Source organism: Pogona vitticeps, chromosome 7 (genome assembly GCF_051106095.1).
Source record: "Pogona vitticeps strain Pit_001003342236 chromosome 7, PviZW2.1, whole genome shotgun sequence".
Classification (NCBI taxonomy): domain Eukaryota; kingdom Metazoa; phylum Chordata; class Lepidosauria; order Squamata; family Agamidae; genus Pogona; species Pogona vitticeps.
The window spans coordinates 25,060,400-25,077,397 of record NC_135789.1 but is presented as its reverse complement, the minus strand read 5'-3'; the positions used below and the strand labels follow the sequence as shown (position 1 = coordinate 25,077,397).

Below are 16,998 nucleotides of genomic sequence, written 5' to 3'. Positions count from 1 at the left end.
TTCCTTAGCTGCTGCTCCTTTGGGGTCCTGGCAACGCTCCAGGATCTCCCAGGCTCCGAGGCACTCTGTCAAGGCTCATTTCCTCTCTTTTTTAAAAACAACTTGTTCTCCCCCAGTGCCTGAGCTTTCAAAGCAGAGAATTGGGGGTTGTGGGGGATTCGGGAACTCGGTTGGAGAGACTGGAGAGGGATGACTCAGCTCGCTGGGGGGAAGGAGTCCACCTCCTGCAATCTCTTCCCCCAGGGATTCTCAGAACCCCCCATTGGGGTCTCGAGGTAGTGGGAAGTCTTTCTTCCTTAGGAGGAAGTCTGTGTTTCCACACTTGAAAGGGAGGCTTGTCAAAAGATCAGGAGAGAGAGAATGCTGAAGTGGTTTCTGTATTGCTTGGGTGCAGTAGAAGCTGGTGGTTTTGATTTGGGTTTTGGTCCGAACTTTTCAAAAACTATCCTGAGCATGGTGCCTATTTGCACCATCACAGGTTGAGTGCCTTAGATAGGTCTTGTAACATTCAGACTAGAGCAGCAGTTCTTAACCGTTGCTTTACCACAGACCCCCTTTAAATACTTTGGTTGATGCGGACCGCCAAGACTTAACTCAGAATTTACAATCCTCAAGTGCATCAGATATTTATTTAAAGCTTCTCATGAAGGGTCTTCAGATTTGGAGAAAAAAGAGGAATAAGTTAATCTGTTAATGCAGACACTCCTATTATAATATTTTTATTGGAATATTCAATACAAATTTGAACTAATAATAATAATAACAACGACAACGACGACGACGACAACGACAGCGACAGCGACAACAACAACAACAACAACAACAACAACAACAACAACAACAACAACAACAACAATAATAATAATAATAATAATAATAATAATAATAATAATAATAATAATAATAATAATAATATCACACTGACACTGATTGACTCTGACTCTCCCCACAGTTTCTGGCTGCACAGTAGCAAGAAATGTCATGTGTTATCTCTCAGCCACTCAGCATCATTTTCTCACTATGTGCAGAAATATCAAACAGTTATTTGCTATATTTTCAGAACTAATTTTTACTTTTGTTTGTTTTTAATGGAGGTGGTAGGTTAGAAAAGCCAAGTTTTACACAAACAAGCAAGGGAAATTAAGATTTTGTTCTATGTTTCCTTTCTTGTCCTTTCCTTTTCTCTCCCCCCACTCTCTTTATCTATTTTAACTGCAAAAAAATCATAACATTTCTTCAAGCCCTCATGGGCCCCAATGAGAACATTGTGGCCCCTCAGGTGTCCGCGGACCCCAGTAAGAACCTAGGGGCTAGAGAAAATTCTGCACCCTGGAAAGAATGAGAGTCACCAGTCCCCAATGATGGAAAAGAATTACTATTTTTCTGTTGCAAAATGCAAAACAGGGCAGTCCAGAGCTTAAATTTGGGGGGTTCAGGGACCCAGAAAAATCAAGTGTTTTTTTTCCAGCTGAATGACGGGTGTGAGTTTGGAAGTATTGCTCCATAAGGTAAAGAGAGTAAGGGCACAGCTTTATGTGTGAGAGAGGTTGCGATTTAACAAGCTTTCTAGAAGTGCCACACAGCCATTTCCCAGATGAACCTCTGGATTTGGGACCCAGAGGAGCAAAGAGGAGAGGAGGATTCTGGGCGTATAAAGCAATCGCTTGGATGGGTCAGCCTCTACCATCCAAGATCAGATAGGAGGAAAAGCCTCCCCCTTCCACTCACACACTTTTCCTCAGAGGTGAGGAAACTTCTAGATGTTCTGAGACTACAACCCCCATGGTGCTTGACTTTGGGGCTGATGGGAGTCAGAGTGCAGCAACATCCAGAAGTCCAGAGAAGTTTCCTCACCCTCCTCTTTTAGCAAGTATGCCTTGAGCCATGATGTCACTTTGTCAGGAAAAAGTCAGGCGTTTGTTCTCCATTGGAATCTCTCCATGCCATGTACCTACCATTTTGTTTTGTTTTTGCCTCGGTCCCCTATATTCAGTGTGGGAATAATGTTCCTAAGCTCCCTTACTGGGCTATTGTAGGGATTTTCTCAAATGCAAGAAATCCTTAGAAATTTAACAGCCATGCTCAGAGAAAGGATGGGGTTCTTCTTGTAACTTTTACAGTTTTATTTCCTTTGTTCCATCCCTATCTGGCCTTTTGTCTCAAAATGCTTAACGTGGGACTCTCCACATCGACACCACAATGGCTGTCCCATCCCTCTCACACACAAACACCCCATCAACCCCACAAACCCCTGGCCTCATTGTTGCATCTCAAGAGATTCTGGTGCCTTCCACCACTGCTCTTTCCAAAACACGGGTGGAGCTTTGAGATTATTCTTGCTGATTCTTCCGTGCAACAGGCTAAGCAGTGACCTCAGAACATCGATTTTTTTGGGGGGGGGGAGGAGAAAGGCAGGAGGGGGACCTTGCTGCCAGCCACCTCAGCACCTTCTGAGCAAGAAGCTGCCACGTCGCTGCCTTGGCAGCTGTGGCGGTGGGAGGTGGCCGGCCCTGGCACGCTCCAGCTTTCTGGAGGAAGATGCAGGCCTGCAGGCCGATTGATTGGTGGTGGGGAGAGATGAGTACAGATGGGAACTCAGCCTCTGCCGCCACACAGCCCCCCCCCCCGACACTCAGGCACTTTTACTTTCACAAGTAGTAGGAGGAAAAGAGAGAGACCGACTAGGCTGTGTCCCCATTTGCTCTCCGCTGCTGCTGCTTCACCATCCTTCGACACTCTGAGTCTCAATTCTGTGTGGCCCAGCATCCTTCTGAATAGAATGCCTGGGGAGCCAATTTATTTCTTTTCATTTATGCAAATTATGTTATGTTATGTGTTATGTTATATGCCTAATTGTTTTTATAGTGTGTGTTGTAAGCCGCCTAGAGTGGTCAGATAGGCGGGGTATAAATGAAATAAAATAAAATAAAACAAATAAATGTGGCTTTGATGCAGAAGCCTGACCCAGAGGGATTGGGATCCAGGTGAAGAGAAGTGATATGGCCACTCTGTCCTGCTGTGGGTCTGGCCTCCCATGGGCATGTGCCCACCTGTTGGCAACACAGTTTAGGAAGGATATTGGCAAGCCAGAGCATCCTCCAGTGGAGAATGTATATAATGCCTGGGGAGCCATAGGTATCCTTTTGGACCTTTGTGGTCCTTTCTTCCATTTATTTATTTATTTATTTATTTGATTTATATCCCGCCCATGTGGTATATTCTACCACTCCATCCTTAGATCTTAGAAGGAGGGACGGGAGAAAGAACCACAAAGATTCATAACATAGCCACATTGTTTTCCACCCTGAGATCTGCATTTAAACAGGAAAGACCTTCTTAGCAGTTGCTCCTGGACTGGGGGCTTCCTTCCAACAGAAACTGGGTTGTCCTTCTGCCAGCAGGCAAAGAGCTTCCCTTGAAGTCTGAATCCGGTTTTTCCAGCTGTTGACTGTACTTTCATTTTTTTTTTACCTTGGCTTGTGTTTCCAGGCAAAGGACAGTGATGACGATGATGAGGTTACCGTGGGGGTGGATCGCGATCGTTTTATGGATGAGTTTTTTGAGCAGGTGAGAAACCCCCTTTGAGTCTTGAATTGTGCCAGAAAGCTAAGCTTTCCATGTCTTGGAAGGCAATGGGGTCTCCATGGGTCTGGGGTGTTGTGTCCCAGAGTTTGGAAAACGTCACTGTTTCACACAACAAGCCCCATCGTCCTCATGTTGGCCAGGCTTGCTGTCTAAAAAGTGAGGGTTTTTTCCCCCTGTCTACTTGATTTCCTGGCGGAGCAATCCATGGGTTTGTTGCAGCCGGTTCTCAATTTTAAAAAAGTGCCACCAGGAGAATGTAGGACAAACAGCTTATCTCAGAATCTTCCACTGGTATGGAAGAGGCAGAAGAAAGCCTAAAACAGGGCAAAGTCAGGATTTTTTAATTATTATTATTATTTTTGATTACAACTCCCAGTGTTCTTCCCCGTGGGCCATGCCAGCTAGGACCAAAGTTATAGTCTGTGACATCTGAAGGCTTGTCCTTTGCCCACTCTGATCCTAAAGAGACGAACTTAAGGATACTGTTCAGAAATACATAGCGGCGGGAGGATGCGGGCTCAAGCTTTTGCCGCTTCCAAAAAATGATTTTCCTGATTAACCACTGCCACACTGGTCAAGTCTTTCCCCCTCCCCACAGGGATGATGATAACAGATGGAACAATAACCAAAAAAATCATTTAATCATAAATGGATTTCATGCTTCACCAATCACAAAAGCAAGTGGGTGAACTTTTTCTGTGAAAGAACAGAATTTAGCCACTTTTTTTAAAAGACAAGCCTGCCATTAATACAATGTGTAACTATATTTCCATTAAGTTCCTGTGAATGAGTCACCAAACCATTCTCCTCATTGGCTTTTAATCCTGCAAAGCCAATATTAGCCTTTTGGAACAAAAATAGTAATATGAAATTAAAACAGAACAAAAGGAAAGTAAGCATAACCTGTTCTTCTTCCTCCACCACCACCACCGGCGTCTCAGGCTTTCCTCTGCCCTCCCCTTCCACTTCTCCTTTTGTCTCATGCCAGTTAGAATGTGAATCTACAGTTCAGAACTGTCTTGTTTGCTAGGCTGCAACCCTTCCCTAATTTATTTATTTGGTTTGGTTTGTATACTGCCCCGCGAATGAACATCTACTACTCTGGACACTTACAAAATAAGACCTTTTAAAAAACCCACCTCATCCCAGCACCGCCCACAATATAATGACACAACCCACACAGTGATACACCAACCTGAACATTATAGTAAAAAAGAAAACCTACATTTAAAAATTAATATTAACAACCTCTGGGGGATATGTTCTTTAAGGCTGCTTTGTAGAGTTCTGTCTTCTAAAGCTGTTTGCCTACATTTTGTTCCTGCTCACTAGGAACAGTGAGCTGGTTGGGAGTAGCTAAGTCTTGGTTTGTACTATTATTCTGTTACTTTTTAAGGTGACTTTGAGCTCTCCGTTGACTCTGGGCTTCCTCTCCCCCTCCCCCAGGTGGAAGAGATCCGGGGTTTCATAGAGAAGATCTCAGAGAACGTGGAAGAGGTGAAGCGGAAGCACAGTGCCATCCTGGCCTCCCCAAATCCTGATGAGAGTAAGGCTGCCTTGTTTCCCTCTCTCTCTCTCTCTCTCTCCTACAACTATCTTGAGAAAGTTTGGATGGGTTTTGCTAAATTAAGGACCGTGGACAGCCATCGAAGCTCAGCCTCCTGATAGAACCATTTATGGTCAGCAGACCTTTGGATACCTTTCGGAAGAGAGTGGAGGGATTCCTATAGGCCAGGAATGGGCAGGTATGGGAGCTCCATATGAGCCACCTCTTCCATTTCATTGGGTTTTCTTGCTGGTTTGAGTCTGGTGGGGCCTGTCTCCCGCTTTCTTGTGGAGGCTGGAGAGCTCTGTTGAGTCAGATCATCTCCTAGGCCTAGGCCTTGGCAGTTACTTTGCCTCCGTGGCCGGCCATGGAGCGCTTCTTTTCTCTCCTGTGGCTTGAAACAATGGAGGATTCTTTCCCGTGGCAAGCATGTACGCCACGTAGATACCAATTAATTATCTCGCCTGCACAGCAAACACATTACATCAAAGCGCTCTGTAATTATCCATGCCGTAATGTAGGCAGCGGAGTGAATGAGGCTCCTGTCCGGCTAGCAACAAGGCCCTCAACCACGTATGAGGTGACACGAGGTAGATCTGGGCAACACCTGTACAACCTTCGGCGCCGGCTTGTAGGTGGATGAAGTGTGTAGCAACGCCAGGGAAGTTGCATTTAATGTTGAACAGGATTGTCCCGTGTGCATCTGCCCAGATCTTCAGGAAAGACCATGTATTCATCCTGTTTGTTTATACTTCACCTAAAGAAAGTAAAGAGTTTATTTTCAGAGAAAAGGAGCTTATAGGAGCTGCGGTGTGGCTCAGTGGTTTATGTCTCTGGCTGCGGAGCCAGAATTCAATTCCCCGCTGTTTCTCCTACTCACAGGGGCTGGACCCAATGATCCGTATGGTCCCTTACAACTGTGCAGTTCAAAGAGGATGATTACAAAATGTAAATAAGAGAAATATAATTCAGAATAGAAATAAACTATATTGAACATATTTTGCATCAAAATAATGATTTGAGTAAAACATTTAAAGGGAAGGTTCTGTTTCCTGAAAAAAAAGGTGCCTGGCCATTCCCAAGGGGTAGTTTTCTGCTCTCTTTAAGATGCCCACAATGAAAAACCATCAGAAGGTTTGGGATGTGCAAGGGGCCCAAGTGAAACAGAACTGGGGTTGTAAATCTCAGATCTGACTTGACATTCGGAGGCCCTCCCCTTGCCAAACGCCTGCGCCGCCTCTTCCTTCGCCAGCCCAAAAGGCCATCCTGTGCTTTTTGCCGGCAGCCATCTGCTCGGTGCTGCAGCGTAAAGTGGGAGGGTTTGTGGCTTCTCTGGAGTTTTGCCTGGGAGGCAGATGGCGAGCTTGATACCCTCAAATGCTCCAACCATCCACGGCCACCCATCCACTGATCCCTTGGAAAAATGGCCACAGACTACAATCTCCAGGTATTGGTTACTTAGCAAGGTAGGAAAGCTAGACCTTGGTTACCGAAGTTCAACAAGGAGGCAGATTTCCACACTGTGTGATTGTGACTCCAGAGTCTACCCCCTTTCGAGGGAGACTGTTTTGCTGTTAAAACCGCTCTAACCAGGAAAATCTCACCCCCAAATTTTACTGGAATCTTCTTTCTTTTAATTTGGATCTCCTGGTTCACTTCCTACCCTCTGGAACAACTAAGAGTGAGCTTACTCCATTTTCCACTCGACAGCCCTTCAAATATTTGAAGATGGCTGTCGTGTATCACCTCTTGGTCTTCTCTTTTCCAGGTTGCACATAACCAGCCCCCTCAACTTCACAGAGCTTTAGTTTCCAGACCTTTGACCACTGGCACTGCAGCCTTGATAATATACGAGTGCATTTACGTGTAATCCCCTGCCTTTTATTGTCATTAACCCACAGAGAGTTCCTCAGCCCTTCCTGTTTTATCTGAAAACCATAATCCCTTCCCTCTTCTGCACTCTACGCCACTGGTACCCAGACATTGCAAATATTAAAAAGTGGCACAATTTCTCTCTTCCCCTTTCCCCGCCTACCCAGGGAGATATTTTCTCCCTCTCATGGCTTCTTGCTTCATCCACATTTAGGTCAACAACGTTTTGAACAGACGGCCAACTTCCATATTGAATCCATTTGTTGGACTGTCAGATTCCGGGCACCCCAGTTTGAGAATGGCATCAGCAACATAAGCCATGGCAGAGGAGGGCAACCAAGGGGATCTAATGATCTTGATAGTAATCCTAGAACTGCAGAGCTCACAGGGCCCTTATGGTTCATTGAGTCCATTCCCTGCTAAGAAGCCACTGTGAGGAATCGAACTCCCAACCTCTCACTCTGCAGCCAGAGACCTAAAGGGCACGGAAACCAAACCCTTTCAGGAAGGGCAGAAGTGCAGGGAGAGGGTGTGTTTACCTTGAGAAGACTGGGAGGAGATCGGATAGCGGTCTTGGGAACGATGAGCAAAGCTCATTTTCTCCAGCTCCAGCCCCAAAGAGATTCTGAGGAGGGAGATTTTACTTAAATGTCAGTAAGAATGTCTTGGCAGTTAAGGGGAGTTTGACAGTGAAAGCACTACCTCCTAGGGTGCTGGACATTTTCTCCATTGGAGGTTTGTAAACAGAAGTCCGGAATGCTTGAACTGTGGATTCCTGCTTTAGCAAGGGGGTCAGACTAGATGACCCTCGGGGATCCCTTCCAACTTCACAGTTGTATGATTCTTTGCTCAAACGAGGTCTGTGCCACCGCCTTTGGACAGTGTTAGAGAGTTCTGATGGCAAGCAAGGCCAGCTAGCAGGGGTGAGGAATGCTGGTTTCCCAGACAGAGTGGGTACACCTTATTAGCCCCTGCAAACGCCAACCTTCTGCAGCAAGACAGAAACTGCTCTCTGGAGATTCTTCCACATTTTGCAACACAGAGAACAGTCAACTCTGTTACCATCTGAGGGATGGGCATTTCAAACAAAAAAAGAATTTATGTGTGCTTATAAGAAAGCTGCTCCTGAGCTGAACGTGATGCTTAATTTGCAGGGCAGTGAAATCTTATATCTTGATTTGTGTGGGCAACATCCTTTCCTTCCCCCACAAAATGGAACTTTTTTTATAATTGGGAACAGAAGAACCAGGTTGGGATAGCAGTGAGAATGCTGGCTTAAAACTGCATTTGGGTTCAAAACTGAGATTGGGGTTCAAGTCTGCTACGAAACGCTCTGGATGACCTCAGGTTGCTCATTCTGTCTCCGTCCGACCTGCCTAGCAGGGCTGTCGGTGTGAGGACAGCCAGGTTGAGAGGGCATGGCCAGAGAGCCACCTTAAACTGGGTGCAGTAAAACTGGGATAGAAATATCACTTAGAAATAATCACAATAATTACCTAAAGCCGGACGCTTGGTTTATCTGGCTGAGTTTTGGTTGCAGCATTAATTCATCCCTTCTGATTTTCAAAGAGATCTGAATGAGGAGAGTTGCACTGAGAGGACAGTTCAGCACTTTTGAGGGCACTCGAAAAATGTTTGGGGAGAGTGTTCAGGCAAATGGGAAGGGACCCCACATCCACCTCCATCCCTCCATCCCTCCATCCCTCCCTCCATCTATCTATCTATATCTATCTATCTATCTATCTATCTATCTATCTATCTATCTATCTATCTATCTATCTATCTATCTATCTATCTATCTATCTATCTATCCATCTATCCATCTATCCATCTATCCATCTATCCATCTATCTATCTGATTTATATGCTGCTCATCTAGACAATGTCTACTCTGGGCGGCTCACAACAAGTAGAATAAAAACAATTGTAATATGGCAACAATTTTGCAACAATTTCACAACAATCAACAGTCATTCAAGATGGAAGATAAAAAGATAAATTAAGTAGATGAATTAATATTAAAAGATTAAATTAAGAGAAATAAAGAGAAAAAGGGTCAGATAAAAAGATAAATTAAGTAAATCTCTTTCAGTCCGTGAAAAAAACTTTCATGGACTGAAAGTCTGGAGACCTGGGTTGTAATCTTGCCGTTCCCACTCTGAGCTTCTGCCTGTTGTTGGATTACCTCTCCCAGAATCCCCAACCCACGGCCACAATGGCTTTTGGAAACAGGGCCAGGACTTGGGAGAGCCAGGTTCAAGGGGCCACACAGCCAGAGAGCTAGGGATGTGAACAGGGAAACTCTCACACACACTATGTCCTACCCCACAGGGTGGTTGTGAGGATGCTATGGAGAGGATGTCAGCCGGGTCTGTCACTTTTAGCCTCTTCTTGGAGAAAAGAAAGGAGAGAAAGGCAGCCACTAAATACTAATTTGGGTCTTTCATCCTAGTTCTTCTGAGACGTCTTCCTAATTCTTCAAAAAAGGTGGCTGAGACCTCCTTTAATTATCTTCCCAGCCTTTTGGAAAGTGGTGGGGAATGGCCATCCTGGCACAAAACTCCACTGACAGCATGGTGGGCATTTTGAGCGCTATCCAAGTGAGTGCTGTGATAGGAGCTGTGTCTATAGCCTTGCCCTCACAGGCTGGCACCTGGGTAAGCGTGCCCATGTTGCCTTCTTCCAGGCCTCTGGCGGCTGCAGCTGCCACCGTTGCTTGGTTACCTTGTAGACATTTGTTGTTCCAGGTGACGGCAGTTCTCTCCTCTCTGGGGTGGAGTTGGGGCGGAAGGAGGGGTGAATGCCGCTGAGCACCTGCCAGCCCCCCACACACACACTGTGCCAGGCCCCCTTGCTACAGTGGGAAGGATGCCCAAGAGGGAGGAGGCGTTCATGGAGAAGTTGGAGAAAAGGGCAGCCAGGAAGATCCAGGGGGTGGAAGCACCTCCGCAGCTAGGAAAAGGTTACTCAGAATGGGAACTTGCAAGGGTGTCTTCGGTTGTTCATACACGAGCGTAATAAATGTTACAGCTCAAAAGTCACGAGGAACAGAAGGAAAGCCGGGGAACCGAAGAAGAACAGGAAAGAGCAAAGCAAACAAACACAGGATGGGGCGCATCCTGCTTAAAGCTGATTTTTCGACAGAAGGGAGCAGACGTAAATGTTTTCTTCCCCCAAGAGAGAGCTTGGCTGCTTTCACTCTTTTCCTACCAATGTCGGGAAGTAAGAGCTGGCTGTGCCCACTAAAACGGCTGAACTTCTAGGGCTCCCGGAGATTCTTGGACTACAACTCCCAGAAGCCCACCGTTGGTTGGTTTTCCTGGCTGGGGTTGCTGGGAGGAGAACATTTAAGGCCCAGGTTTGGGGAATCATTGCTCCTGCCTCTTCTCTTGTTGCTGTTTTTCTAGTAGGGACACTAGGCATGTACAGTATTTGGGGTTTTTTTTAAAGTTGGCCATGGAATGATGAATGGGCCAGAATCCGGTTGGTTATTTATGCTGGCACGATTATGCGGTGGTGTAAATCGCAGTGGCAAATTGCCACCCGTTTTACAAGTGTATTTGTCACTGGATGCTCGCCTCCAGATGCCGGCGTAAATAACCAAAGGGATTTTGCCCACTAATGCATTACGGTGGTTTGCCTGCCTGTAAGCCAACCTTCTGGCAAACAGCCAGCGAATCAGCTGCTACTAAGTCGGTTTGGAGACCTCCGGCAGGAATGTTTACAAGCTGTTTCTGTTCATCCCCCTTGAGACAGGTCTCTGCCCTTGGCGAGGCCGAAGTGTGTCGGGGTCTTTAAAGGCAACCCGCCTTCCCCCACCACCACCACCACCCCCGTCTCAAGGTGTGGCTCTTCCGTGTTGTCGAACTGCTTTTAGCAGAGGGAACCATCTGCGGGATGATGCAGATTAAGGTTGAGGGACTGCTTGATCCAGAACACTTTTGAGAGAAGAAACCAAGGGAGGAGGGAGAAATGTCCTGCCTTAGGTGTTGCCACCAGCCATTTTTCCCCCCATTGATCTCCCTTTCAGAAACCAAGGAGGAACTGGAAGAGCTGATGTCTGACATCAAGAAGACGGCCAACAAAGTCCGATCCAAGCTAAAGAGTGAGTGTCCATTCCTCAATGGCAAACAGCGCAGTGGGGAAGCGTGTGCGCATCAGGACTAGCTTCCAGGACTCACTCCGACCATGACAAGGGAAGGGATGGAGGCTTGAAAAAAGGAGTTCGGTCCAAACTGAGTGAAGGTGGCCATACCAGCAGATGGAAAGCTTTCTGGCCAGCCATCCTTGTGGGTCATGGAGAGGTCATGGCAGAGTCTAGAAGCAGGAATGGGAGAGACGTCCAGACTTGTAATCATCACTAGATTGGCACATCTTGGTAAAATTCCTTAAAGAAAGCAAAAAAATAAATAAATCTCCAATTCTTGCACTGGTGGAATCCAATGGGTGGGAGCAATTTAAGCCTGTCATCCAGGTGTTAAAGATGGGGAACCGTTCCCAAAGAGAAAACAGAGAGAGAGAGAGAGAGGTGGAAACCCTAATTCGACAACACTAAGGTGGTTGAAAAATGCTTCCGTGCCAAATTTTTAAGTGTGACACATTCAAAGCCCTGAGGCTGGGTGACAATTTCAGTTTCTCCCTTATTAAATTTTTTTTTAAAAAAACGTCAAATTCTTTCAGTGCCACATATTCCTGCATGAATGGAGAATTAGACTTTTACGAGACGGTCCTTGAGTTGCATTTCAGTTCTATGATTTTTATGATTCTATTAAGGAACTACTGGATGTGGACAAATTATTTCCTAAATGATCCAGAATGAACGCTCTCGCTCTCCCTCTCTTCCTCTTCCCTGAAACACACATATCAATGACAAGGGAGGGCTATTTTCAAAGACCCAGCTATGTCACCCTTTTTACCTCTGGGGACTGCTGTCGCATCATGGGTTGGTCTAGATAACCCCGGGGGTACCCTTTCAACGCTGTGATTTGATGATTCCCATTTTCTCTCTGCATCAGTGAGAGGAGCAGAGCTGGCTTGGAAGATGCGATGCCCCCAGAATGCAGAGGAGTCTGGGTTGCTGAGGGTTCACCTTTGCTTGGCTCAGATTTTGATTCCTTTAAAATTTAAATGAAGCATTGTATCCTGCTCCCCATCCCACAGCATCCAGACACAAAGCCCTGTGGGGGATAAGTTGATCAGGTGTGACCAAGGTGCATTTTTTTGAGAGCAAAGAGGTGTTCACATGAAAGAAAACACACACACACACACACACACTTCTAAATGGGCCATTTGTAGTTGGTCTCTTGTGTTCTGGGAGAGATATTTTTAGTCCAGACTTAAATGTGCCTTTGGCAATGAAGAGGAGGGGGGAGGGCGGGCAAAGAGAATGAAAGAGAGAGACCCATCTGTTTCTCAGTTTCCTCCCTCATCAACTTCTCTCCTCTTCCTTCTCTGAAAATAAGCTCTGTTTTTTTTCCTCCTCCCTCTCAGGTATTGAACAGAGTATTGAACAAGAGGAGGGGCTGAACCGGTCATCAGCAGATCTGCGAATAAGAAAAACCCAGGTGAGCCCCTCTCTGGGTGAGCCAGATTGGCCAGGGTTAATTCTGGGACAGTGCTGGGTTCTCACAACCAGGGGGGGCTTCTGCAGATGTTAAAATCCAATGTGGCCCAATAGACAAGCCACTGCTGCTCAAAGTAGCCCCCCTGCCATTCTGAGAAGTCCAGGACTGCCTTGCCAAACTTGATGCCCTCTGTGTCAGATGACCGCTCCCATCACTGCAACCAGCATGGTCTGTTGGTGTCCACAGCACCATGAGCGAGGAAGCAAGTGGAGGAAAGCCAGACTAGAACTTATCCAGCTGCTTAAGAAGCCTATGAGTTAAGAGTGTGGTGAAGCAGCCAATCAATCAATCAATCAATCAATCAGTCAATAATACCATGCTAGGCCATAGCAGGAAATCAACCCGGAGTGCTCACTGGAAGGACAGATCCTGAAGCTGAGGCTCCAATACTTTGGCCATCTCACAAGAAGAGAAGACTCCCTGGGAAAGACCCTGATGTCTGAAACGGTCTGAAACTCAACATCAAAAAAACTAAGATCATGGCCACTGGTCCCATCACCTCCTGGGAAATAGAAGGGGAAGATATGGAGGCAGTGACAGATTTTACTTTCTTGGGCTCCATGATCACTGCAGATGGAGACAGCAGCCCCGAAATTAAAAGACGCCTGCTTCTTGGGAGGAAAGCAATGACAAACCTTGACAGCATCTTAAAAAGCAGAGACATCACCTTGCCAACAAAAGTCCGAATAGTCAAAGCTATGGTTTTTCCTGTAGTGATGTATGGAAGTGAGAGCTGGACCATAAAGAAAGCTGGCCGCCGAAGAATTGATGCCTTTGAATTGTGGTGCTGGAGGAGACTCTTGAGAGTTCCCTGGACTGCAAAGAGAACAAACCTATCAATTCTAAAGGAAATCAACCCCAAGTGCTCATTGGAAGGACAGATCCTGAAGCTGAGGCTCCAGTACTTTGGCCATCTCATGAGAAGAGAAGACTCCTTGGAAAAGACATTGATGTTGGGAAAGTGTGAAGGCAAGAGGAGAAGGGGACGACCGAGGATGAGATGGTTGGACAGTGTCATCGAAGCAACGAACATGAATTTGACACAACTCCGGGAGGCGGTGGAAGATAGGAGGGCCTGGCGTGCTCTGGTCCATGGGGTCACGAAGAGTCGGACATGACTAAACGACTGAACAAACAAAAAGGAAACTGTCTAGAGGAAGATGGTCCAGGATCATAACACCCCTATGAGGAATGGGCAAGGGAGCTGGGCATGTTTAGCCCAGACAAGAGAGTTGAAAAGGCATGTGAGAGCCATCTTCAGATATCAAGACTGTCGTAGGGAAGGTGGAGCAAGCTTGTTTTCTGCTCCTCTCAGGGGTAGGACTTGAAGCACTGGATTCGGAAAGAGAAAAGATGAAAAGAGGAGGGGAAAGAGTAAAGGTCACTATGGACATGCTGAGACTCTGGAAGTCACGGAGGGGGGGGGACAGTGGGAGAGGAAGAAGAAGGCACTGATAGTGTTTGATGTCTGTCCCCTGTCCCCCACCCAGGCCAAAAAGATCTTTGTGGGGACTTTAAAAGAATGAAAGGCCAACAGGCAGTTTTCAACAGGGCTGGTGGCCATCGTTGTGATGGGTGAGGAGAGAGGTGGGGTGTCTTGGCTTCTCCCTCTTGCCAGCCTCTGAATGTGGCTAAAGGGGGACAAAACACCTTGCCTTCATAACAGGAAAAAAAACCACATCCAAGTCCCCCAATAAAGAGGCAAAGTTGGTTTCATAAAGCAATGGCACCTTTCTCTGTTTCCCCTTTTCCCAATCTCTCTCTCTCTCCAAAAACTGAGCAGATGGGCGATGCGCTAGGGAGAGCGAATAGGGAAATTATAGATATGCAACAGCCCGTTCTTGAATCAAGTGTGAAGAGTTGAGAAGGCATGTGCCAGAATCAGCTTTAAGGAGGGAGGGAGGGAGCGCTGTTCTTTCAGAGGCTCACCCTTTTTAGTTACCTCTCTGCTTTACGTAAGAACATCATGAACAGGCGGTGGTAGTGCACACTTCTAGATGAAGTGTGCACTACCGGAAGCTGGATACAAGGGCAAAAGCAATGTCCCCTCCGGTTGCTCCTATGGCAAGCATCATAAAAAAGATAGATTGCCCCTGATTGGGGAGGCTCTGATTAAAAAAGTAATTGACAAAGTACAGTATCTCTTTCCCTTCTGAAGCCATCCCTGGAACTGACCCTTGTCAGCTCCTCTGGCCACAAACTGCTTCCATGAATTGCATCTTGTTCTGGTCTCCCCCCCCCCCCATTTAACTTAGGGACACAGAGGGGGTTGACTGGTCCATTTATGAGCCTCAGAAATGAGAAGAAGAACAAAAACAAAACCCAAAGTCTGGTAGCATCTTTAGAAATAACACATTTATCGGAAGCCTTCAGGGCTTTTCCTTTGTATGTGTGTGTTGCACATGCTGAAATACAGCTTCCTCTTTGAAAACTGCTGCATATGAAGGGGGTGGGGAAGAAGAGAGTCTTCCAGAAAGTAAATGGCTTTTAGAGACCCCATGGGCCAGTGTTACCACATTCCAGGTTTCATAGCGTAGGCCACTTCCGGCTTGGAGGCATGTAAAACTGTTTCCGTGTCCATCCACACTTTGCATCCTGCCTCTCGAGGGGTCACAAATCCAACCGCTGGCAATCGTGTCTATCTTTGCATTCCAGCATTCCACTTTATCTCGGAAGTTCGTGGAGGTGATGTCCGAATACAACGCGACCCAGTCTGACTACCGGGAACGTTGCAAAGGACGCATCCAGAGGCAGCTTGAAATAAGTGAGTGGCTTTTCCTTTTCTCTGAAATGGCCCTCTTCTTGTCCACAGGCTACTAGACCCTTGCCTTCCCCCTTTAAAGCTGAGTGCTAGGAGCTGAGTTGTAGGAGCCACTGCTTTATTCCCAATTTTAACCTTCATCCACCTGGAAGAACCTCTCGGGAAAACTACGGAAAGCCGTGGCTGATGATCCGACCCATGGCCACAGTGCTTGTAAAAGGCAGCTTCCTACTTGTTTTCCTTTCTGTCCCCCTGGTTATTTCCAGAAGTGGTTTGTGGCCATCTGTCACGGTGATCACAGCCAAAGTGCTCTCGAAGCTCTTGCACCTTTAATTAAAAGCTTCCTACTCAGCGTCGCTAAAGGTTTTGTGATGACTTGGTCCCCAGGCTCTGTGATGCTTTCTTTCTGACTGTTACTCGTACAGCGGGGAAAGTGCTCTTCGGCTGTGAAAGAAAAAGAAGTGGAAAAGAGCAGAAGGAAAATAAATCATTGCAGCCCCTCCAAAAAGAACAGAAGCGGGAGAATTAAGGAGTGATTTATCAGTCATCTCCCCCCTATCCTTTAAAGGAGCTGTCTGTGGTGCTAAACCTCTTTCTGGGCACAGGTTTCAGCACCCTGGACAGCCCCTGTTTTGTCCAGTGGCTTTAATTTAAGTCTTCCACCCAAAGGGCCACTCTAGTTGATTTTATGGTCCTTGAGCTGCCCTGCTTCTCTCTCTCTCTCTCACACACACACACACACAAAAGAGCCCTTGAAAAAGTTGTTTGTGGAAACTGAAAGCTCTCCTTCCCCTTCCAAGTATTGGCACAGCTCCGTTTCTACCCATCAGGCTAGAAGGCTCAGGTGCCTGCACGTGTCCTCCGGTCCCAGAAGGAGGATCCATCCCTCATGGCTTGAGGCCGCCGCTCAAGCCTTGCCACTCCGACCAGCCACGATGCAAAAAGAGAGCGAGGAGCATCTTGGTGGAGCCCTGGGCGGGTGGGGAGAGAGAGAGAGATGGTGTTTGTGTGGCTTTCTCAAGCTCCCAGTGTGAAAGAGGGTGGGGGTGTGTAAGTAGCTGCCAGAACAGGTAAGGGGGCGGTGGTGAGGCGGGGAGAGATGAGAATAGAAGGGCTGAGTGGGAGAGCTGGAGACGGAGAAAAGAAGAAGAAGAACGGGTGGCGAGCACGGGGGGGGGTTGTGAGAGGCGGAAGAGGGGATACAAGAACATGTGCGCTGGCAACCTGCCCATCCTGCAGGATAAAGAGTACAGGGAAGGGATCTAGGAGTTAATGGTGGTTGTGGGTTTTTCGGGCTCTTTGGCCGTGTTCTGAAGGTTGTTCTTCCTAACGTTTCACCAGTCTCTGTGGCCGGCATCTTCAGAGGACAGCACTCTGTGCTCTGGTGTAGTTGGCTTGGGAGTTGAGTATTTATGGCTGTGAGATAGGCTTTTGTCCTTTTCAGGAGATGGGTGATTAGTGTGTCTTGTTGTGGGTGTATTGTTGTGATAAAGAGGAGAGATTATCTGTCACTGTGATTGATGGGTGTCATTAGGTCTAGGAGTTAGCTAGAGTTTTACTGACCAGGTATTAAAAGGGTATTCAGATGGAGCATCCTTCCTCCTACAGGG

The 16,998-nt window shown here is 46.9% G+C and overlaps 1 protein-coding gene across 3 annotated transcripts in view; it reads left to right on the top strand.

Annotated features, from left to right (window-relative positions):
* STX1A (syntaxin 1A) overlaps window positions 1-16,998 on the top strand; it is a 56,217-nt gene that overhangs the window by 28,655 nt on the left and 10,564 nt on the right. For all 3 annotated transcript variants that reach the window (XR_013538119.1, XM_072978375.2, XM_020803927.3), the window contains exons 2-6: window positions 3,490-3,567; window positions 5,032-5,131; window positions 11,034-11,108; window positions 12,494-12,567; window positions 15,283-15,391. Coding sequence is in view for 2 of the 3 variants with exons in the window: in XM_072978375.2 (XP_072834476.2) it covers window positions 3,490-3,567; window positions 5,032-5,131; window positions 11,034-11,108; window positions 12,494-12,567; window positions 15,283-15,391 (436 nt within the window). In the remaining variant the exon portion in view is untranslated. The remainder of the gene's footprint in view (window positions 1-3,489; window positions 3,568-5,031; window positions 5,132-11,033; window positions 11,109-12,493; window positions 12,568-15,282; window positions 15,392-16,998) is intronic.